The sequence below is a fragment of the Misgurnus anguillicaudatus genome, chromosome 25, assembly GCF_027580225.2.
Source record: "Misgurnus anguillicaudatus chromosome 25, ASM2758022v2, whole genome shotgun sequence".
Classification (NCBI taxonomy): Eukaryota; Metazoa; Chordata; class Actinopteri; order Cypriniformes; family Cobitidae; genus Misgurnus; species Misgurnus anguillicaudatus.
The window spans coordinates 1,090,611-1,114,822 of NC_073361.2; the positions used below are offsets into that span (position 1 = coordinate 1,090,611).

The 24,212-nt window shown below is 37.5% G+C and overlaps 1 protein-coding gene across 1 annotated transcript in view; it reads right to left on the reverse strand.

Moving 5' to 3' along the window:
• Nucleotides 1–1,564: 1,564 nt before the first annotated feature.
• LOC129425951 (ADP-ribosyl cyclase/cyclic ADP-ribose hydrolase 1) overlaps nt 1,565–24,212 on the reverse strand; it is a 110,050-nt gene continuing 87,402 nt past the window's right edge. The window contains exons 6-7 of the mRNA XM_055182044.2: nt 20,614–20,706; nt 1,565–1,794 (exon numbers count right to left, since the gene is read on the reverse strand). Coding sequence (XP_055038019.2) covers nt 1,617–1,794; nt 20,614–20,706 — 271 coding nt within the window. The 3' untranslated portion in view covers nt 1,565–1,616. The remainder of the gene's footprint in view (nt 1,795–20,613; nt 20,707–24,212) is intronic.

Below are 24,212 nucleotides of genomic sequence, written 5' to 3' on the forward strand. Positions count from 1 at the left end.
GATACCATCTGTGTTAAAAAGTTGCCTTTGGCTCCAGAAGATATTGAAATTGTCAATGTAATCCAGTCCTCTCATGGTGCAGGTTTTTTGCAGCCATGAATTTAAACTTAGTAGCCGAGAAAACATATTTGTTCCTCGAGCTGGGAGAGGTCCACTGATGAAAGATTGAACTTTCAGTCTTGCAAGTGTTTCAAAAAGTTCATTGAAATCCACCTTAAGGAGCTCAGACTGCTCTTTCCGAATATCATTCTTTCAGAAAAAGGATCTTCAACATCCTAATTTTTCCTATAATGCTCCTACAATACCAGACATGTCACCCACTGAATATGTTTGGTATGCTCTGGATCAGACATTGATGCGGAGTGCATCAACATTCCACAGGCCACAATCAACAACCTGATTAACTCTCTGTGAAGCAGATATGGTTTCAACACCCCCCCCCCCCAATAGAGTAAAACCGCACATTTTAGAGTGGCCTTTTATTGTGGCCAGCCTAAGGGACACCTGTGCAATAATCATGATGTCTAATCAGCATCGTGACATGCCACCTGTGAGGAGGATGGATTATTTCGGCAAAGGAGAAGTGCTCACTAACACAGATTTAGACAAATCTGTTAACCATATTTGAGAGAAATAGTGCTTTTGTGCAGTGTTGCCAACTATTTTCAATGGAAAGTAGCTAAAGCTTGCTTGGAAAGTCGCTAAATGTCGCTAGATTACGTAATTGCGTCATTTGCATAACAGTGACGTCATCACGTCGCATTTGCATTCTTACTACATTGGCTTACTACATTATTTCACGTTTCTCTTCCTCTCTGAACTGTCAAAAATGTTATTTTAAAACACATGAATGCTTGAAAATGTTTTCTCGTTTGTTTATCTGCTTATGTTCTCATAAAACGAAATGTGTGTATGTTCATGTTTATATGGCCAAACAGTCCAGTTTCAAAACATACACTGATAAATGATGGGAAACGTTGTTTTGTAGGTAAATAGCCCATTAACGCGTCAGCTCCGTATAGTTTGTCTGTTCTAAATGTGCTGCTGCTCAGCTCCCTCAAGTACATTTATTTTATGTACAGTGATTCATTTTATTCAAAGACCATTTTACATTTACATCTCGCCATTAATGTAAGCCATCGCGGGATCCGCCTGCTCCCCGCATGCACGATTATGCCGTCTCGACACGGATAGATAACCACTTCTCCTGCCCTGACTGCAACTGGGAGAGACTCTGCTCTGCTGCGCGAGGACTAGACCCCCTGTGAATGCTTTGGGTCGGGGGTGGAGCCGACCGAAGCAGCGGTAGCTGCTCATTGAGAAGAGTGAATAACACGTAAAAAGTCTCCAACAACGCCAGAAAAAGTCGCTAGATTTGTCGCTAGTCGCTTTTTTAAAAATAAGTCGCTAAAGAGGTCTGAAAAGTCGCTACATCTAGCGACAAAGTCGCCAAGTTGGCAACACTGCTTTTGTGTACATAAAAAAGTATTAGATCTTTAATGTTCAGCTCATGAAAAATGGGGGCAAAAACAAAAGAGTTGCATTTGTAATTATGTTCAGTCTATTTTCATTGATGATGTGTGTAAACATTTTATTAAAACAAATTGTAGTAAAATTTAAATTTTGTTTTTTTTATGTATTTTGCAATAGCTTGATTTTATAGGTAAGTACAGAATTTTGAATAATATTTTAAGTAACCAGACATACATGTCATTCTCTGTGCAGGTCCAGTGGAACCCTCGTGTTTCTAAAACCTCTATGAGTCTGAGTATGGAACCCCGAGTGCAAGACTCCCTAAAGAGACAAAAACAGACGATTAATGTGCCATGTAAATATTTAGTAACACTTTACTATAAGTGTTATATAATGCATTAACTAACATGAACTAACAATGAACAGTACTACTACAGCATTTATTAATCTTAGTTTATTTTAATTTCAGCATTTGCTAATAAATCTCTACCTAATAATAAAACCCTGGGCCCTGACGGTTTTGGTGTAAAAACATTTAGTGTATTCTGACAGACCCTTTACACAGAATGATACAGCAGGGGTTTACTTTCCCATAAGCCAAAGGTCGGCAATTGCCTTGGGCTCCAAGCTACCAAGGGCCCCCAAAATGCAAGGCCAAACTTGATGAGCTGCCACTTATTGTTCCAGGTAATCATTAAGATTCCCAGAAGCTTATCTAAAATATATTAAATAGGTATTCTATTTATTCACCTTTCTTATTGTTTAGTATATTCCGCCACCCGCCGAATTTAATTAAGATATTATTTTTCATCACGTTATCCGCCCGATCCGCGGTTTATCTGCGGAGTCCGCGGCTGTAACAGCCAACCACGCATATCTAGTCACTATCTGCTGTGTGTTTACCATCGTTTATCAAAATATCGTCTTTTGTGTTCATAAGAAAAAAGAAATTCATACAGGTTTAGAACAACATGAGGATGAGAAAATTATGAGAATTTTCATTTTAAGGTGAACTATCCCTTTAAAACTTAATGCTCAATATTTATGTAAACAAAAACTATTTGCTGAAATTAAAAGGGTGTACATACTTTTAATATATATATTTTTTCTTTGGCAGATATCAGCAAATCCCGGGAAAAACCATCTGTGCAGCCAGTGATGAATATATACCCAAAAGATACCCAAAAGACAAGATATTTTCTTTGAGGTTTTTAAACTATGCAAGATAGCTGTTTCAATCCCTGTTAGTACTGCTTCTTAAGAACGGAGTTTTTCTGCACTAAAGCTGGTGAAAACATATCTTAGGTCCACGATGTCAGATGAAAGATTAAGCAATTTAGGTGTTCTAAGTATTGAGTCAATGAGGGAAAAGGCCTTAAATCTAGATGAATTTGCTGATCTTTAAAAAAAAAAACAACAACACAAAAATCGTAGAATCCAGTTAATGTGACTGATACAAAATATGTAATGCAAATGTAAAAACATAATTAAAATGTTAATAGTGACTGACACTGAATATGTAATGTAAACGTAAAAAAATAATTAAAATGTTACTGTGACTGATACTGAATACGTAATGCAAATGTAAAAATATAATGAAAATGCAATTACATTTACTGTAACTAATACTGAATGATGTAATGCAAATGTAAAAATAAAGTTAAAATGCAAATAAATTGATGAATAATTATAAACATAATTAAATAATGTTAATGCCTTTAGTGCAGTGCAGAAAATGATATGACAAGAATAAGGTCTAAATGTAACTGGCCCCTCTAACAGTACAACTGGCCCCAGATTGCCACCCCCCCAGTTGAAATGGTCTAGAACCGCCACTCCATGGGAACGTTATAAAGTGACGTAATTACGCGACGTGAACATCAACGAAAAGCTGAAAAAGCGGCAGTTTTTGCAAGTTCCCATAATTTTTGCAAGTTCTCGCAATTTCATCGCATAAAATTGCATAAATATCCCGTATATTCCATCGCATTTTAAAGAAAACGTGTTGCAAGATCAAGGATTTTTGCCCACAACAATCACAAAAAACTGTTTTTCTGGAAGGACTGCATGTTGGTGCTTCTCCTCTTCAGTTTACTCCTCTCATTTTCTGTAGGGTTCAGGTCAGAGGACTGGAATGGCTATAGCAAAAGCGTGGTTTTGAGCTCAGTGATCCATTTCTGTGGTGTTTTTGAGGTTTGTGTTTGGATTATTGTATGGTTGGATGTTTCAAACATGGCCTATTATAAGTTTTCTAACAGAGCCAGTCACTTACTGATTTTATATCTTTTGGTATTTGATAGAATCCATGATGCCATGTATCTTAACAAGATGTCCAGGACCTCCAGCAGAAATATAGGCCCACAACATCAAAAATACAGCAGTATATTTTATTGTATTGGGTACTTTTTTCTCTGTGTTCACCAAACCCATCTTAAGTGTTTGCTGCTAAAAAGCTAATTTTTTTGTTTTATCTGATCATAGAAGCCATTCCTATTTAACTCCCTGGGGTACAAAAACGCGGCGCCGTGTTTTTACATGTTTTTTCCCTATCATAGCTAGGCTTGGGAATCGAGAATCGATTGGAACCGGGACTAGCTTTGCGATTTTCCCGGAATCGTTCAAAAGTTGAAATTTTGATTCCTAGTTTCGATTCACAGTCCGCCGACTGAAAAAAGAAACTGCTGAACACCAATGAAGAAGCGTCTGTTTCGTGCATAGGCACATCGAACGTAATAAAGCACCTCGTTCATTGAGTAGAAATAAATGTGTGCCCCGTCTTTGACGCGCCGATTGTCCTCTGCTGCCTCTTCCTCTGTCTCTGACCCCCAGCTTGGCACCGCAGTGACTGCACTGCAGTCCTTATCAAGTAAGTAAAACAATACATATACAATGAGGGCTCGCTAAATTTCAAAATCCCTGGTAGAAACAGAGCAGACCCGGGATGCTGAGGAGCGCGCATCTCAGACGTGAACACAAAAAGGAATAATGGGTTTAATTATGCTTTCAGTTTCACTTATTGTTACGTGAGGATTGTAATGACTGACAAGACGACGCCGTACATACTACCTAACAAAATCTGAGAGAATGCAAAAACATTAAAATATTGAGCGAAGATGCATTTTGGTAACCCGACAGGAATTCGCAATAGCCCCGGGACGTCGGGCTAGCGATTTTGCGAGCCCTGAAAAGAATGCCTTGAGCCAACATTGAGCTAACAAATTAGCTCATGTATTTTTTCCTAGACAATTTACGAGCTAAGAGTGCGAATGTTAGTTAGCCCATCAATGGGAGCACGGTAACATGTTCAAGTACCTGCAGCAGCATCATACACTCATGTGTAAATGTGTTTTCATGAGGTTTTCAAAAATAAAGCTCTCTTGAGGAAAGTGTACCCCTGTAAAAAATATATTCATAATTTATAATATTTATATTCAAGTTCATAGATTTGATATTTATATTGTAGTTGAAAACAGCCATGTGAGAAATGAATAGTAAAGTTCATAAAAAGTCAAAAGTTTATAAAATTTAAATTGATGGAGAAGGTCATACTATTTCCTTCAGAAAGACCATTGGTTAGCTAGCTCATTTAAAATATACTAAACATTTTTGACCCTGCTTCTTAAAAGAATCGGAATCAAGAATCGATAGGAACCGGAATCGTAACAAGGAATTGGAATCGTTCAAATTCAAACGATACCCAACCCTAATCATAGCAGAATCAACTTAAAATACTCAATACATCATTAATAATCTTACAATTACGTGTTAGACATCATCTGAAACTGTAAAGGGACTTCTTTCATGTGTGTACATTCACAATAACAAATCTTTGTGTTTTTGTCAAATAAACAAAATAAACAGGGTGTGCATTCAGACATTTCGGTCTCCGCCAGCTGTCTCTCAAAACACGTTACAAAAATCAATTGAAACTCTGTGAATACTCGTCACACAAACATGATACACATATCCAAAGAAAGCCTGAAATGTCTACTTTTAAACAAGCTAATTATAATCTACAACAAATATTGCCTGTTTCAGGGACGGACTGGGGCTAAAAACCAGCCCTGGACTTTCTCCCAAATAGGCCCATCATAGAGACAGAGCGCAGCGCGTCATAACTTGAAAACCACGCCCACCGGGGGGGGGGGGGGCAATCCAACCAGGGGGGGCAATCCAACCATCTCCATTGACTTTGTATTGAGAGAGGCCACCTCCTAGTCATTTCTGGCTTATAACAAAAAACAGAATAATTCCTTAAAGTTGCTGTGTGACAATATGTACAGCTAACAAGCCAAAGAACCCAGAAATACATTTTTATAATAAATTTTTTACTAATAAAAAAGTCAATCCATACACAAACAAGAAATAAAGACACAGCCTTCTTACACGAAATTAATACAGGGAGAAGTCTTTAATAGATTATGTCTTCGATGCTGTCTGCATAGATTATATACAGTATCCAAGGTTTTAATCTAGTACTCCATTTATAATTTTTCCTGGTGCGCTGAAGGTCCTGCTGTTTAAATACGCTGTTAAAACAGCTGCATTGTAAATGTGTGGCTGTGCGTAGCGGACTCATGCGGTAGGTTAAACGTCTTCCAATGTTTGTTTTGCAATCATAAATGTCTGTCAAAAGATTATTTTAATTAAATTGAAAACTATAAAAAGATGGAGACGCCTTAATAAGCCCGAGTTCCAGCCCGCGTATCTGCTGTGACGTTAAAATTGGCCCGAAACCCGACCCGAAGGGCGTAAACAGGTCGGGCCCTGTCGGGCTCAGGCTGAAATGCAGGGCTCTAGACTATAGGCGTCAAACTACATCGCTCCAGCAGCAGAGTTTTGTCTTAGCTTGCTTAAAGTTCAGAAAACTTTACAACTATTAGCATTATGTGCAAGAAGAACTCTTTATTTGGCAACCCGTTGTACGCGCCTCAAGAAACCTCTGCCCGTCAGAGACCAGCTGCATGAGCACAGAGGGGGAGAGAGAGACAGAGTTTTGCTGGAGATTCACTGCATGGCGCTTATTATAAAAATTGAATAGTTTCGTTGCAAAACGAGATAAATCCATTTTTTTTACATTTTTGACAAAACATGTTTATTAATATGTTATCATGTTATTATTTTGTTTTATGGTGCTACTTAGCTGTATTTTTTAAGTTATGAAGGTTTAAATCAAAACAAACCAACTGCAGTTGCATTGAAATTAATTGGAATGCACAACCAAAAAACAAGATTTCTGAACAATAAAAAACCAGTGGTTATCTCGTTTTGCAACGAAACTCTTCAATTACACAAATAACTTGTTCATTTGTTATGAGTGGATTATTTTACATATAGATCGCAGCTTTGAGCGTTTCTAGAGTTTTCAAAACAACCGCTTACTTAACGTTACTGACCGCTATGTTCGTTGTTTTAACTCATTCACCGCCATTGACGAGTTATCTCGTCAATTATGAGTTAATATTTAACCAATAAATATGCCTTTCTGGACGAATTTCAAAGTGAAAGTGTAATACCGCTTTTATCCACTAGATGGCGCCAAACCAAATTTATAAACGGAAGTTAAAAAGATTTATTTTAACTGTCTTTATGTTTGATAGTCATATTCTGAGTCTGATCTCTAACATAAATTCCTTTACAAAAACATAATTTTTTAAGCTTTTTGCTCAAAATGTTGTATTTTTGAAGAGAAATATCCATATTTCAGTGGTTAAATTAAGTGGAAAAAGTAAATATATAATTAAACGTTTTTTCCCCATTTTGTTTGTTTGCTTGTTTGTTTGAAAGCAGAGGGTGTGTTCTTTAATTTGATATAATTTGTTTATATATTTATAGAAGATAATTTTTCCTGCAAGGAATTTTGTGAAACTTTTGTTAAAATCACAAAAATGCAGGTGGGCAAACTTCAAACGTGCTGCAATTTTTTTTTTGGACAGCAATGGCTTCCTCCGTGGTGTCCTCCCATGAAGTCCATTCTTGTTTAATGTTTTCTTTATTGTAGATTTGTCAACAAAAATGTTAACATGTGCCAGAGATTTCTGTAAGTCTTTAGCTGACACTCTAGGATTCTTCTTCACCTCATTGAGCATTCTGCGCTGTGCTCTTGCAGTCATCTTTACAGGACGACCACGCCTAGGGAGAGTAGCAACAGTGCTGAACTTTCTCCATTTGTAGACAATCTGTCTTACCGTGAACACATGGACATTAAGGTTTTTAGATATACTTTTGTAGCTCTTTCCAGCTTTATGTAAGTCAACAATTCTTGATCGTATGTCTTCTGAGAGCTCTTTTGTGTGAGGCATGGTTCACATCAGACAATGCTTCTTCAGAACAGCAAACTCAAAACTGGTGTGTGTTTTTTATGGGACAGGGCAGCTTTAATCAACACATCCGATCTCATCACATTGATTGGAACCCAGGTTGTCTGACTCCTGGCTCCAATTAGCTCTTGGGGAAGTCATTAGCCTAGAGGTTCACATACTTTTTCCACCCTGCACTATGAATGTTTACATGTTACATAGGTTAGACACAGTTATTCACTTTCGTATCCTTCATGGTAACTTTCAGTAAGGCTGCACTGCAGGATCTTTTAAGTGTGTGCTGTAATATGATTCCATATTAGGGCTGCATAATGATTAATCGCGACTAATCATTAGCAGAATAAAAGTTTTTGTTTACATTATATAAGTGTGTACTGTGTACAATAATTATGTATATATAAATACACACACATGCATGTATATATTTAAGAAATATTTACATGTGTATATACATTTTTATATTTATATATAATTAATATTATATATAAATATAAATACCTTACATATAAATATATTTTTTTCTTAAAGTTATACATAAATGTGTGTGTATTTATATATACATAATTATTATACACAGTACACACTAGGGGTGACCCCGAATAGTTGAAGATTCGATGCATCGATAGGAGAAGCCTGATTCGACTACCAATCTCACAGTCGAATCGTCGCAGATGTGTTATGAAATAAGGATCCTTTAATTTTGGCCGTACATGGGTGCACTGTGCACAACTCTGATTTCACATATAACAGCTTTCTCCCAATATATTAACATACAGCATATTATTATAATTCTGCAAATAATATGTGAAGTATCAGCTTTCAATAAATATTTTTAAAATGCGTTAATAAATCCAGCAACCCCTGTGACCGGGATACACGTCCATAAGAGGTTCCTATGTTAATAAACCATTGCCTCTTTGTTTCTACATTTAAAAGAAAAAGCTGGCAATTCTGGCTCTACTTTCATTCTTTTAATAATTTCTTTATTTTATTTTATTTTATTTATAAATCACTCTGGGTTATCTGATGTATCTATTTGGCTTGTGTTTTGTTTTCGTGCACTTGAGGCATTTTGCACATTTGTTCTGCACTTTGTTACTTCTGACCTTATTTTATTAAAAAAATGTATTTATTATAAACGTACATTCTGATCTAATATAAGTCTGTACATTTTGGATTGCTTTTCGTTGTATAGATTTTGCACTATTGCGTGCTGGCCATGCTTGTGCATGCAATTTAGCCGAACGTGCTAGGTGCTCTGCGTCTCATATTTAGAAGTTCATCAAACTAAACATTTAAAAAAACGGATGTTTTCGACGGGTATAAGTTTTTAAAATGTATTTAAAACATAGTGGTTATCTTGTCAAAAGTTAAACTACAAAATAGGTAAGCCATTTCTTTAAATTTCCGTGATGAAACGGAAAATATCTGCCCCGAACCTATATTTATGCCTGACACGACTGTCTTTCTTGTGATTTAATATTATGGTTGGTGTTCACTTTCAAATGATAGAAAAGAGATTCCTGAAATAAATAATATCATCAGTTGTTTCTGTATCTAAAGTGAATGGAGATGATCAAAGTGAAAGCAAGCAGGTATTTCTGTGCTAAATAATAATGCGTAGTGTCTATAAAATCATTAATTTCAGTGTTTTTATGAATTGTATATAAAGCTTAGTTTTTATAATTTGCAGTAACAATTACAAATTATTTGTCATTTCTCATTTGTCGTTTTTTTGGGTCATGACTGCTTTGACGCGCTTAATCTCCAAATTAAATAAAAACACTGAATTAGCCGAGGTTTCCAAGGCAGGATCACCTTTGTTACATTTTTAGGTTTAGTTATCAAAATGTTTTTTGTGTGATGTTCTGTAGATCGTGGCTTTAAAATGTTATGAGGAATAATTAAACAAAGTTTGCCTTACATTTTACCTTAAAAATATATAAATGCATCGTCAGTTTTGTCTTCGTTCATCACTTGAAAGACAGTTTTTGGTCACTTTATCAGAAAGTTGTTTATGTGTGCTGCTTGTGAAAGAAAATAAGTTATCAATTTGTACCTGGTCTGACCCCCTCCCAACCCATGCACACACACACATAGATGATTCGACTATCGGTCGACTATGAAAAGATTCGACAATTCTGATTCTAATATGTAAATCCTTGGTCGAGGACAGCCCTAGTACACACACTTATATAATGTAAACAAAAACTTTTATTCTGATGCGAGCTAGCGGACATGGACGCAATATGCGATGTGTTTTTACAGTTCATACGCGCTTACAGAAATGCATTAAAACATTGTTAAAAACAGAAGCTAGACGATCAGTCGATGGGCATCTGAAAAAAGTCATCTGAAAACAGCTATTTATATAACTAATCACTACATATGTTTATCTGAGATGTTCTGAATTTAGTTTATGTACATGATAGTTTATCTGAATGTAGTGCTATCAGTGATATTTACCCATCAGTTAGGTGGTATTTCTGTGGACAGTTTATGCTAACAGCTGTTTATAACTCTCTTACAGGTCTATATCCATCTCAACAGTACAAAACTATGAAGTGGAAAAACATATTCACACTTTTTGGACATAAAGTTATATGGTAACATGAGCCACATGAAGTTTACAGCTATGTTGTGTATCAGTTTCTTAGTTTATACAAGTTAAGTTTTTGAATAGGGTTTATTTCCAAATGAACTGAAAATGTCCTACTGAACTTCATTTCTATTTTGATTATATTATTAACTTTTTTCCCCCTTAATTCCCTCTCACATTCCTGCCTAAAGGCTCATTATGAGAGTCTTTGTTTGCTCAGGTGTCAATCAATCCTTCTCGCATACGGCCCCTCTAAACAAAAAGTGTCTTACAATTTCTAAATCAATACATTGTTTTATGTGAATGAGTACGCAGCATGATTTTCACATCAATTTAAAGAAAAAACTCTAGACTACTAGATTCTGTTCAGGAAAGTCTTGTGAAAACATGTATAGTATGCAGGGCCGGCGTCATGGGGGGGCATTCGCGGGCAGTGCCCGCCCAAACAGGTTGTTGTGCCCCCCCTACAAAGTTTTTTATTAATTTAATATATATCAAGAATAATTAAAATAAATTTAACATTGAATGTTTCATGACTTTTAATGTAATCAAATGAGGAAAATATAGTTGATATATGTTTTCTTTAATTAAAACAGACCAGTTTCTCTGATTGGATGTATTGCCGCATCTCACCCGTCTTACGTCTTTAGCATATTTGTGACTTGATACTAGCAACATCTTTTTTCGCGGCATTTTATGGATTGTGTAAAATATGCATATTAGAACATTTAGAACGAACCAGCACCGCCTGCTTCATCTGACTTCATGCAAACACAGACTGGCTCAAACTCAGAGATTAGAGGTCGAGGTGGAATTTACAAATCTACAGGACACTGTTTTAAGGAAGTTTAATGTTCGTACACGCCGTCTTCAGCTATTTTAAAGGTAAGTTAGCATTGTTTTAAATTACGTAAGCTTAAATGTGAAGTGTGGCTGTAGACCATTAACAGCATTACGACGTGATTATGGTAAAGCGGCTTTTTTAAAGCTAGGACGCGGTGTGCGCTGCGCTATGAAACCATTCATTTCAATGGCGGTTTGTTGTTGCGTCGAGCAAAGCGCGAGCGCAGCGGAGCTCAGCTTGCGCTCACGCTGCAGTCAAAGTTATGCCGCGGCGCATAGTTTGTGGTCTTTTGCACTTTACACGGGAAATGAGCTGACAGTCTGTACCAGTTGTATGTGTGCTTGCTGTGTTTAATGTCTTGTTTTTGCAAGTTATTGTTGCTATTGCGTGCCCCTCCGTTGGAAGCCAAGTGCCCCCCTGTTAGTTATGGTCTGGCGCCGGCTCTGATAGTATGGGTTTTGTGGACTTATATCAGTGACTTAAAAACATTTTCTCTCAAAAATACAAACATGTACATACATGTAGCTCATATAATATTGTAGCCCAGTTTGTGCTGAATGCAGTGTTATGAGACTTTTGATTTTTGAGATGCAAGTAAAGTGATTTTCAGTCCTATTCGTCTGTCAGAGGCAGTTTTTTATAGACAAAAGTAATTATATACTATTTCAATAATGTCTCAATATATATAATAAATATTATATATTTATTGACACATTATTGAAATAGCTATTTGACAGTTACCTTGTGTTTCATGTGATGCTCAAATATTTACATTTTCCTGGATAAAGATATCACACCTCTTATTGTGTGTAAATATGTTTACATCGCCATAGATCTGTAATTACAAATGTTCCATATTTAGCCTACAGGCACACGTGCATACCTGTATTTTAAAATATGATTAATTTACATAAATCAACAAGTCCAATAAAACTAGGACTCCTTATGTTCTTTAAAATATTGTGTATATAGCTTAATGGCACATAAGGTAGAAGAACGATTTATTTGTAATTACTTCGTAAAGTTTACTATTGCTTATTAATCTGATATTGTCTCGTTGTGAGATCTGCCCAAGTTATTTTCATTATGTTTGTCGTATGATGATGCAATCTAACTCCCGTCTCCTGTCAGATTTAAGTGACTTCCTCCTCATGGTAAAACAGGCGGAATTATGTGATGTTAGATCCAGGTAGGCGTTTTAAGGGTGTGATTTTCTGAAGTGGTGCCACGCTATTGGCCTGACAAAGCAAACACGTCCTGACTTTGTCTACGCAGCTGGAGGTCGGAGGCTATTGGCTCCGTGAGGCCTGTTTAAAGCCCTGGTATGCACAGGCCCGATAGTACAAAAGCGGCTATTAAAGGGCAATTTGATCGATAGAATTAATCTTAATTGAAAGTGGGTCATATATGTAGTCGAAATGTAACATAAATTTAGAATTGTGTGCCTTTTTGACAGAGAAAAGACAGAACGTGACTTTAGGGCACATTTGTATGAAAAACTACAACTCCCACAATGCACAGCTCTGCAAGCCACTCCCATTAACTGGACCAGCGCTCAGACATGCTATTGTGTACATAAATGCCATGTTAGTAAAACAAAGAAAATAGCCGCCACTGTGTCTGACAGACACCAATCATGACTTACTTTTAAACGTGGTGTTACGTTGTGTTACACACAATAACACTCTGGTGTGTAGCAAAGTCTTATTAAAACAGTAACGGGAGGTGTCAGATCCGCAGTACAAATGTCTTATCAAGTACTTAAAAAAGGGTATGCATATTAAATGTTTATTTAGTTTTACCAATTTTCTTTTTGTCTCTTGTTTACTGTAATAACATCTGTGTTATATCCTTGAAAGTTTGTGAATCTGGGGAAAAAAATTTAAGGCCCTCGGAAGTTGTTGAAAATATACATACATAGATAAAGGTCATAGAAAGTGCTTGAATCTATCTTATGCAAGAGGTTTTCTGGAAAAAAATCCATATTATTCCCTGTGTAGTGTAGGATAATATCATAAAAATTCTAGACTTTTTAAGCACATGTCCAAAAATGTTCACTTTAAATGCTTATATCTTCTGTATGCGATTGTTGATTTTTTACATGTTTGTGTTTGAAACATAAAAAACGTCTCGGGTTACATATGTAACTGTTGTTCCCTGAGAAAGGAACGAGGCGCTGCGTCTCCCTTGCCATACTTCCTGCGTCCCTGTAAAGCCGTCTTTGGCAATATTTCAGATAGCGATATACTTCCTGGCTCCTGCATAACCTTGTCTTTGTCATTAAGACTCACCATTGGTTGAATTTGATATACACATTCAGATGGACTTACCCCTGGATGCGTCCCCAAAGTGTAAATGCAGTGACGCAGTGTGAGTTCCCTCGAAAGGGAACTGTAACAATGTATCTTAAAGCTCCACTGTGTAGGATCTACTCCCATCAAGCGAAAGTCTATATGACAACCAACTGAATATTACTTTCTAGCCCCCCCCCCATTCGGAACGCGTTTTAACTCGTACGGTGGCCCGGCCGTGTCATGCCAAGGTTAACATGGCTTCCAGTAGCTACAAAGCAAAAGCAATGAAAAAAATGAACAATTTGCAATGTCATTTGCGTGTGATCCATCAAAGCACACAGATTTATGTTTAACATGGAAAAAGTCTGATTGTCATGTGTCCGCTTAAAATCACATACAAAAAGCAACCATAAACGTAGCTTAGACACTTCTTTTTTCATCGACGCGAGGAAAAATATCACAGGGGCTGTTAAACTTGGTATTAAGATGTGTTTTCGTCGATCAGATCACAAGTGGACGAGAGAGACACATTACGTTTACACTTGGTGTTTAAATCCGTCTCTTTTTGTCCATTTTCGACCGCTTCTCTTCAGATTACTGAGGAGCTGGTCTGTGGACAAGTCACACACATGAGCTGGATTAATGAAGGGTTTAAATGGACGCGCACTAATATGTCAGAGTCCAATGCTTATGTTTAAGTAAACGTTACATGTCCGTGTATATGTAAGAGCTTTCTCTGATATTGGTGAAATAAGATCGCTCAACTTTCACACGCTTGTAAAATGAAACGAAAGACGCGCAGATCAGAGGCTTTTATCAATGAAAGGCTAAAAATAGCGCTGTACACCGTGTGTTTGTGTTAGAGGTCAGTAAAGATGAAAAACATTTATCTCAGTACCTCAGATTACATAAATGGGCGGAGAGACGGCGTGTGGCTGTTCCAAGACATTAAACCACATGCATGTTTACACTAACAAGTGTTACGCATACCCATGTTCAAGTTTACAACATAAACGGTATAGATGTAAACGAATATGCTGAATTACCTCTGGTGAAGAAAGTAACTTAGCAACTTCATTGTCCAATGAGCCCCATCTTGCAAAACTAACTCCAATATTGACTTTGGTCTTGATGTTTTTCCTGTCGCGTTGTCGTTTAAAATCCCTGTTTCGCTTCCTTGGCGACTTGTTTTAATGTCCTCGAGAATATGTCTTCAACAGGCTTTCAAATCAAAGCATTAGATCGCAGGTTTATCACGGCGTGCAGCCGAAGGATTCAGTCTAACGCAGGTCGCATATCCGGGCTGCATACGTCATCAAGCCTGGTTTATTTAAATTAACTGAGCATTACATTCGCAAGTCATAAGCATATTACATCAATTTACAATACAATTAACTAAGAATAAGTGTCAGCTTTATAATTGTTAATATTCTGAAATAAGACTGTCTTGATGACGTATACCGCCTACACATGCAACCTCCGTTGGCTTCAGCTCGCGGCCAGCTTGAGTGTACTCTGAAAGCGCGAAAGGCGGAGCTTGAATTTCAGGAATGTCCCTCATCGGCGAATGTATTTCAAAGATGGAGCCACAACATGGATTCAGCCAGAGAGCGCTACGGCGGTATGTATTTTAAATAGCAGATTCTACACTTACGAGAATACTTTGATTAGTGGGGTGGAAGTAATAACACATGAATGAGCACATACTTTTGGAAGAAAACATGGGTTTTTGCTAAGAATTAACTAAAAAAAGTACACACTGGAGCTTTAAAAGGTAACACGATGTAACCTTGCTCTCACTTGAATGTTGAATGTTACGCCACATTTAGTCCTTGAATTTGAGGGTATTGGACCTTCAAAGTCCTTGAAAGGTCCTTGAATTTAAAGTTAACTAAGGTGTGGGAACCCTGCACAATATAGACATAAAACCATTCACCAAACAAACATCCATATCCTGATCTGATGCGGAAATGTTATACAAAAAGCACAGAGCGAGAGTAAAGGCACTACTAGTCCGTCCAAGCTCTAGCCAGTCCGGGCTTTTCTCTCACGCAGCAGAGAGACTGTCTTGCGGTGTCTTCCCCGGGCTCCTCTACTCAGCCGAAACCCAGGCTCCGGCCTACTCTTCTGGCTTCTGTTCATCCATCTGCCTCAGCTCTTTGCTGTATTGTGGCTCATAAAGGTGCAATGAACAGCGGATTAGAGCCTCACGCTTGCAAAATCACCCTCTTCCATATCATATCGATTACCTTCCGGTATTATTGTAACATGAAGTCTGGCTCGCTCCACAATGTCTGTTAGCTTAGCATAAAGATGGTGGCTGATTTTTTCGTCTGTGTTCGTATATTTTCCTAAGCCCCACCCACTGATCTGTAATAGGTCTGTAGCGTGAATGGGTCCCACCCATAGGTCTGTAGCGTGAGTGGGTCCCACCCATAGCCCCCACCTTGGAAAAATGAGGAATGAGTGTCTGTAGTTTTTCACCCTCGACAAAGATATAGCAGTTCCTTCTTTCAATGATGTAAAAATCATCATTTTGGGTTATTGAAAGAAGGAAGTGCCTCACTCAGTATTTCTTCCGTCTCAGGGGAAACTGACTGGAATGATGCACGACCATTCAAAAACATGACTGGTGTACTAACGATACCAAGCTTAATGCAGATGTAAGGACATTTGGATCTGGTAAAGTTGAGAATTTGCTACAGAAAATTCTCACTTTACCACCACAGTTGTGTTGTGGTTATGACAACCATCACAGCCGTAGCAGCAATGTCCGTTTGAAAATTGGACATTGCAGACAATGAAGTTTGAATATCTCATTGGTTTTGTATATTGTCCACATTAGTACCACATAAGACTACATACATATCTGATGGATAAATACCACTGATAACACTAAATTAGTATAAACTATCAAGAACATAAACTAAATTCAGAACATCTCCTGAGATGAACATCTGCAGAGCTCATTTGTATAAAAAAAACTCTTTTTAAATGGCTGACACAGAGAAGAAAACTCTTCAAATGTGCGTGTTGTGCTGGAATGAACATCTGAACGTACAGTGAATCAGATGCCCATTGATGTCATGTCCAACTTCTATTCTTTACAATGTATTAATGAGTATGTTTATATAAGCATGTGTAACTGTGTCGAAACTGTGGCTATAAGCAGGCTGCGCGTGTTTCATTGTCCTTTGCATGTAAACAATAGGATGGATGTGCGATAGAATTTTGGAATGATAGTACAGCACACAGTCAATATTTGTTGTACAACATTTAAAAGTAACTCAAAGTTGCCATCAAGAACAATATGTTAGCAAATGTAACTGAGAATAAATTACTTACTTGTCAGAAGTAATATCCTCCACTGGATCCAGTCACTCTTCGCCCATTAACTCATTCACCACCATTGACGAGTTATCTCGTCATTTATGAGTTCATATTTAACTAATAAATATGCCTTTCTGGACGAATTTCAAAGTGAAAGTCTAATACCGCTTTTATCCACCAGATGGCGCCAAACCGAATTGATCAAAAACGGAAGTTAAAAAGATTTAATGATTTATTTTAACTTCCTTTATGTTTGATAGTCATTCTGAGTCTGATCTCTAACATAAGTTCCTTCACAAAAACACAATTTTTTAAGCTTTTTGCTCAAAATGTTGTATTTTTGAAGAGAAATATCCATATTTCAGTGGTTAAATTAAGTAGAAAAAGTAAATATATAAGTAAATATATAAGTTTTTTCCCAATTTTGTTTGTTTGTTTGTTTGTTTATTGTTTGTTTGACAGCAGAGGGTGTGTTCTTTAATTTGATATAATTTGTATGTTTATATATTTATAGAAAATAATTTTTCCTGCAAGGAATTTTGTGAAAATTTTGTTAAAATCACAAAAATTAAGTTGAGAAACTGTTCTCAAAAAGGCTGGCGGTGAATGAGTTAATCTTCAGAGTTAAAATGCTTTTCTGAGGTTAGATGAACCTTTCTCCCCACTTTCTCTACCCATCTGAGTATTTTCCTTATGTTTGTATGTGTTATCATCCAAACGTTCAGTAAAGTCTCTGATGAAACTTTGTTCTTTGTTGTCATTGTTTGTGGGCGTTTGCATAGTTTGTGTCAGGTCATAACCTACGAATACCATGCACTGCCCGTGGGTGGGATCTACAAAAAAATGATGAGAAACTGTACCTCTTTACTTTCATACAGATTACACAAAAAGGCCATATTTGTTTTCCATAGTAATTTGTTTGTTTAAAAGTAAGACATTTCAGGCTTTCTAGACATGTTTATCATGTTTGTGTGACCAGCAGTGTTGGGAACATTAATTTAAAAAAGTAATTAGTTATAGTTACTAGTTACTTCTTAAAAATAGTAACTGAGTTGGTAACTGCGTTATAAAAGTAACTAATTACCATGAAAAGTAACTATTGCATTACTTAAAAAAGTTCAAATATTTCAAATAACTTGGATGCCCCCAATATTAAATGTGTTGATTGAATGAACTGAACAGTAAAGGGAAATGACTAATTTTGTAGCACCATGTGATGATGTGAGGTGCTTTATCAGAATTAGACGTGGAGAGACTCTTTCTTACTCTGCAAGTGCACGTTACATAAATATTCTTGCCTTTCACCTCAACAATGGAAAAGTAGTGTTTATTATACAACCCCAAAACAGAAAAAGTTGGGACACTGTAGAAATTGTGAGTAAAAAAGGAATGGAATAATTTACAAATCTCATAAACTTATATTTTGTTCACGGTGGAATATGGATAGCATGTCGGATGTTGAAAGTGGGATATTTTGGAATGTCATGCCAAATGTTGGCTCATTTTGGATTTCATGGGAGCTACACATTCCAAAAAAAGTTGGGACAGGTAGCAATAAGAGGCCAGAAAAATGAAATGTACATATAAGGAACAGCTGGAGGAGGACCAATGTTTAGGAATAGGAATGTTGTCCCATTCTTGTCTAATACAGACTTCTAGTTGCTCAACTGTCTTAGGTCTTCTTTGTCGCATCTTCCTCTTTATGATGCACCAAATCTTTTCTTTGGGTGAAAGATCTGGACTGCAGGTTGGCCATTTCAGTACTCAGATCCTTCTACTATGCAGTCTTGATGTTGTCATTGATGCAGTATGTGGTCTGGCATTGTCATGTTGGAAAATGCAAGGTCTTCCCTGAAAGAGACGACGTCTGAATGGGATCATATGTATCTAGAACTTGGATAAACCTTTCAGCATTGATGGTGCCTTTCCAGATGTGTAAGCTGCCCATGACACACGCATTCATACAACCCCAAACCATCAGTGATGGAGGCTTCTGAAAAGAACGCTAATAACAACTTGGGTTGTCATTGTCCTCTTTAGTCCGGATGAAATGGCATCCCAGTTTTTCAAAAAGAACTTCAAATTTATTTTGATTCGTTGGACCACAGAACAGTTTTCCACTTTGCCAAAGTCCATTTTAAATGAGCCTTGTCCAGGGAAAACGCCTGTGCTTCTGGATCATGTTAAGATATGGCTTCTTTTTTGACCTATAGAGTTTTAGCTGGCAACAGCGAATGACACGGTGGATTGTGTTCACTGACAATGTTTTCTGGAAGTATTCCTGAGCCCATGTTGTGATTTCCATTACAGTAGCATTCCTGTATGTGATGCAGTGCTGTCTAAGAGCCCGAAGATCACGGGCATCCAGTATGGTTTTCCAGCCTTGACCCTTACGCACAGAGATTGTTCCAGATTCTCTGAATCTTTGGATGATATTATGCACTGTAGATGATGATAACTTCAATTTCATTGCAATTTTTCTCTGAGAAGCTCAGAAAACTATTTTTCGCTGCAGCATTGGGGGAATTAGTGATTCTCTGCCCATCTTGACCTCTGAGAGACACTGCCACTCTGAGAGGCTCTTTTTATACCCAATCATGTTGCCAATTGACCTAATAAGTTGCAAATTGGTCTTTCAGCTGTTCCTTATATGTACATTTGGATTTTCTGGCCTCTTGTTGCTACCTGTCCCAACTTTTTTTGGAATGTGTAGCTCTCATGAAATCCAAAATGAGCCAATATTTGGCATGACATTTCAAAATATCTTACTTTCAACATTTGATATGTTATCTATATCCTATTGTGAATAAAATATAAGTTTATGAGATTTGTAAATTATTCCATTCCTTTTTTACTCACAATTTCTACAGTGTCCCAACTTTTTCTGTTTTGGGGTTGTACTTTGTGTTTGTGACCGCTACCTTTGAGCTCGTTGTAGTTGCCATCGCTCTGTCGTTGTGGGTGTGTGGGACTCAGACGGGCTGCAGTGCAATGACCGGGCTGCCTGTGAGTAGCTAGCAGTAGCACCTGCAGCTCGTTGATAAGAGAGAGCGATACATGCTCTCGTGTCAGTCTCCAATCACGGCAGAAAAGATAGCTAGATTTGTCCTAGTCGTTTTTTTTTTAAGTCGCAAAAGGGGTTTAGAAAGTTGCTTAATCTAGCTACAAAGTCACCAAGTTGGTAACACTGCACTGCTCAGACTGTGCATGTATTTGTGTATGAACTCTACCTGCCTCTGGTTGGCTAACAACGGATATTCACCCAATCATCATCGGTTATGTGGTTGTCCCACCTCCTCTAACACACACACACACACACAAGAAAATCATTGCCTTTCTGGATGAGAGCCTACTCGCTTCAGTGAGATTAATTATAGCAACGTGTAGCACTTTAATGTCAGTAACGGTGTTATAACGGGGAAAACAGTAATTTTTTTGATTACTCTTTACTTATTTATAACGCCGTTACTCCCATTACTGGTGACGAGTATTCGCAGATTCTTAATTATTCGCAGATTGTAACATGTTTAAGAAAGATGTTTGCAGAGCCAGACTTAAATAACACAGTTTTGTTGTAATAATGAATTTACACAAATAAAAGTAGGCCCTTCACAATTTTGAATGATGTCTTACACACAAGTGTATGATCAGAAATGATTAAGTACAATGAAAACAATTATGGTGATACTTCAATTGCTCCAGTGATAGGACAATGAGAACAAAACAAGAAAATAAAAATGTGTTTTCTCTTACACAAATGGTCCCTCCAGATTGTAAATAACTTTTATGTGAACGTTGGAGACCATTCTTGGATTAAGATTGTCCAGTTCCACACTTCCAAACATGCTGGGGAATAAACAGATACAAACAGAGAAAATTTTAGGCCTTCCAAAATGTATTTACCCTTATCATATGTTTGTGGTCAGGATGACCCCACTGGAAATTTCCGAAATTTAAAAACATAGTTCCCTTAATTTCAGTGGGATAAGATCTTGTTTTTTGTGTTTAGGGTCAGCCAAACCACGCACTGAAATCAATGTGAAATAAAATAAAATATGAATTCTATATTTTCATTTGTCAATTTAAATCATTAAATCCAGTATAAATCTGAAAATTTTCCCACAAACATGAAGACCTGAGACCATTTATGCTGATCAAGTTGGACTTAGCTGGTCAGGCTGAGTTGACCCACCAGCTTGACCATCTTTTTCAGGTGGGGAGGACCACACTAAGCTGGTTTTAGCTGGGTTTTTTTCAGTAGCGAGTGCAAATCTGAAAGTAGGAAATTTCAATCTGAAAGTAAACTCTTTCAGTCAAGCATTATATTATGATTTTATATAAAGAAATGATAGAACTGTAGTAATTTGAACTCAAACTTAGTAATAGTAGCCATGTGTGAATGTGTATTTGTCATTTTAACTCAACTTAGGACTGGTGGTACTGGTTAAGATGTTGGTTATTTAGTTTCTCTAAAATAAATGAAATAATAAAATACAATAATACTGATGAGACAATAATAATTCTAAGAATTTTACTAGTTCTGCTTCTCATGATTTCGGTCTTACCATTCGCTATGTCTTTTGTTTCCTTGTTTTTTTGTTTTTTGTTTTGACAGCGTCGCACGTGGGTGTCACACTCTTACATGGGTGTCATCAGTGTGATTTCCTTCACATGCGTCACTACACAGCTGCTCCTCATTTTGATGGCCAATCGGTTTGCTATTTAATCCCTGCGTGTTTTGTGTCTCATTGCAAGTTCGTCATTGTATGTTCTCGGCCATTCTAGCTAGTCTAGATTCTTGTCTTGTCCGTGTGATTTATTACAGTCTGTTTAGAGTTATTCCCTGTTTTCTGTGCCCCCTGCTACCCGAAACTTTTGGATTATCGCCGCTGATCCTTTGATGCCTTCTGAGATCTTCTGTTTTCCAACACGGCATTAAAGACTGCTTTCCCAGGGTTGCTGCAGGTTTCACCAAGTCAAATTAAAGACTTTTTAAGACCATTATGAGTGAAATTTAAGACCAATGCGACAGAAATTCTCAAAACATGACATTTTTATTATATCATTTTTTGACATAAAATCCACTAATATGGGAAGATCAGTATGGTCAGCTGCTGATATGTGCCTTGTTAACATGTTTTACACTTTCTCCACCCATACGTTATATGCATAAATATGCACTAATACTATACCGCCATCGCAATTATGCGCCTCTCTAATTACACAAAATTTACAATTAAAAGGCTGTTCATGGTTTGTTGTGTGTTGCTAACAAGGCCATTTCTAAATTTTAAGGCTGTAGCCTCCAGAGGTCGCATTTGTAGGCTGCATATCATCAAGATTAGCAGATTAAAGTCAAGGGAGTAAACGTGCATGGAGCAGTGAGTTGATTTTCAATAAAGCAGTGTTGATTTTTTTCACTTCTATGTCCTCTGTTTCAGAACCTGGCAAATGCTCTGTGCTCAGGTAAGCCACGGGCTAGTAGGTTAATTTAACACAGTAAAGATTTTTGCTTATACAAAACTGCATTTAAGGTTTGTTTCTCGCCAAACCTACAGTATACAGTCAGTTCACAACACCAGAAATATAGCTTATTCAATTTTTTCAATTCAATTTTATTTATATAGCGCTTTTCACAATACTCAATTGTTTCAAAGCAGCTTTACATTAATAGAAGCAGTAAAAGCACAGAAAAACGACAGAAAGCATAACATAATACACAATAGCATAAGCAGTCAAATTTGCTGCGGCTATGACGCAACATTATGAGCGAGCATATTACTAATGTAACGTCTAGAAGAAGAAGCTAAGTTAAGCCAAAGCAGGCTACCTCCCCGGGGTAAAAAACCCCCTAGGAGAAAAAAAACAAAAACCCCAGGTTGTTTAGCCGAGGAAATAAAAATAAAAGTCCTAGGAGGGAAAAACCCTTGGGAGATATACATGTATATACACACATATAAACGGATAAGGAGTTTAAGCGGAGATTAAGCAGAGATTAAGCGGATATTAAGCGGGTCCTGCCGGTGGTCGTTGGTCAGGCATCAGCTGGGCATCACATTGAAGGACGACCAGTAGATCAGAGGTGTGCCGACTTTCACATCTACCGGAACTGGGTCTGTTTGTCCCATTGTCCTCAGGGTCAATGGGACCCAGGGACGAGACAGGGAGAGAAAAACAAAATCATATTAGCGTAGGGGCCGTTCACGTGTAATGCAAGTGTCACACAGTGATGTGGTTTAATCAGCTTAGTTTCAGACAGACTAACTATTAAGGCATAATTGTTTTATCCACAGTTGAGGATTTAGCAAATTGGGGGCCCACTGCGACGGTATATATGGTAACTAAGGGTCACCTTCCGATTTTTAAGAGAAAATGAAACCTGTCGACCCGTTTGACTAAGGCCTATAACCCCACTGTTGTCGTTAATGCAGGTTCAGTGGCAAACGGGTCTATATTGCATACTATTTACAAGATCACGAGAAAACGCCAACATCGCAACCTGACCATACGTGTCAACCCGTTTGACAAAGGCTGGAGGCCCCACTGTCGTCGTTAATGCAGGTTCAGTGGCAAACGGGTCTGTATGGCATACTATTCACAAGACACAAGAAAGCGCCAAAATCGCAACCCGACCATACGTGCCAACCCGTTTGACTAAGGCCGGAAGCCCCACTGTCGTCGTTAATGCAGGTTCAGTGGCAAACGGGTCTGTATGGCATACTATTCGCAATAGAAAGAAAGCGCCAAAATCACAACCCAACCATACGTGCCAACCCGTTTGACTAAGGCCAAAAGCCCCACTGTCGTCGTTAATGCAGGTTCAGTGGCAAACGGGTTTGTATGGCATACTATTCACAATAACACGAAAGTTCCAAAATCGCAATCCGACTATAGGTTAAGATAAGGTTTTTATTTATTTATTTGGTTGGTCTGTGTTATGACCGCGAGTGCTTTGTTCCGTACAGATTACTATTTCGAGTTAAGTACTTTTACTAGACAAATTATGCGAATGCTTTGTTGAAGAGAAAAGTTTTAAGTCTAGATTTAAAATTATCGACTGTGTCTGATTCTCGGACATCGGTTGGTAAATCATTCCAGAGCTTAGGGGCTAAGTAGGAAAATGACCTTCCACTTTTAGACACTTTTGATAGTCTAGGGATAATCAAGAGACCAGAATTTTGCGACCGTAGTGTGCGTGATGGATTGTATTCTGATAGTAATTCTCTAAGATATGAGGGTGCTAGGCCATTTAAAGCTTTGTAGGTGATTAGTGATATTTTAAATTGTATGCGATATTTAACTGGTAGCCAGTGTAAAGATGCCAGAATTGGGCTTATGTGGTCATACTTTTT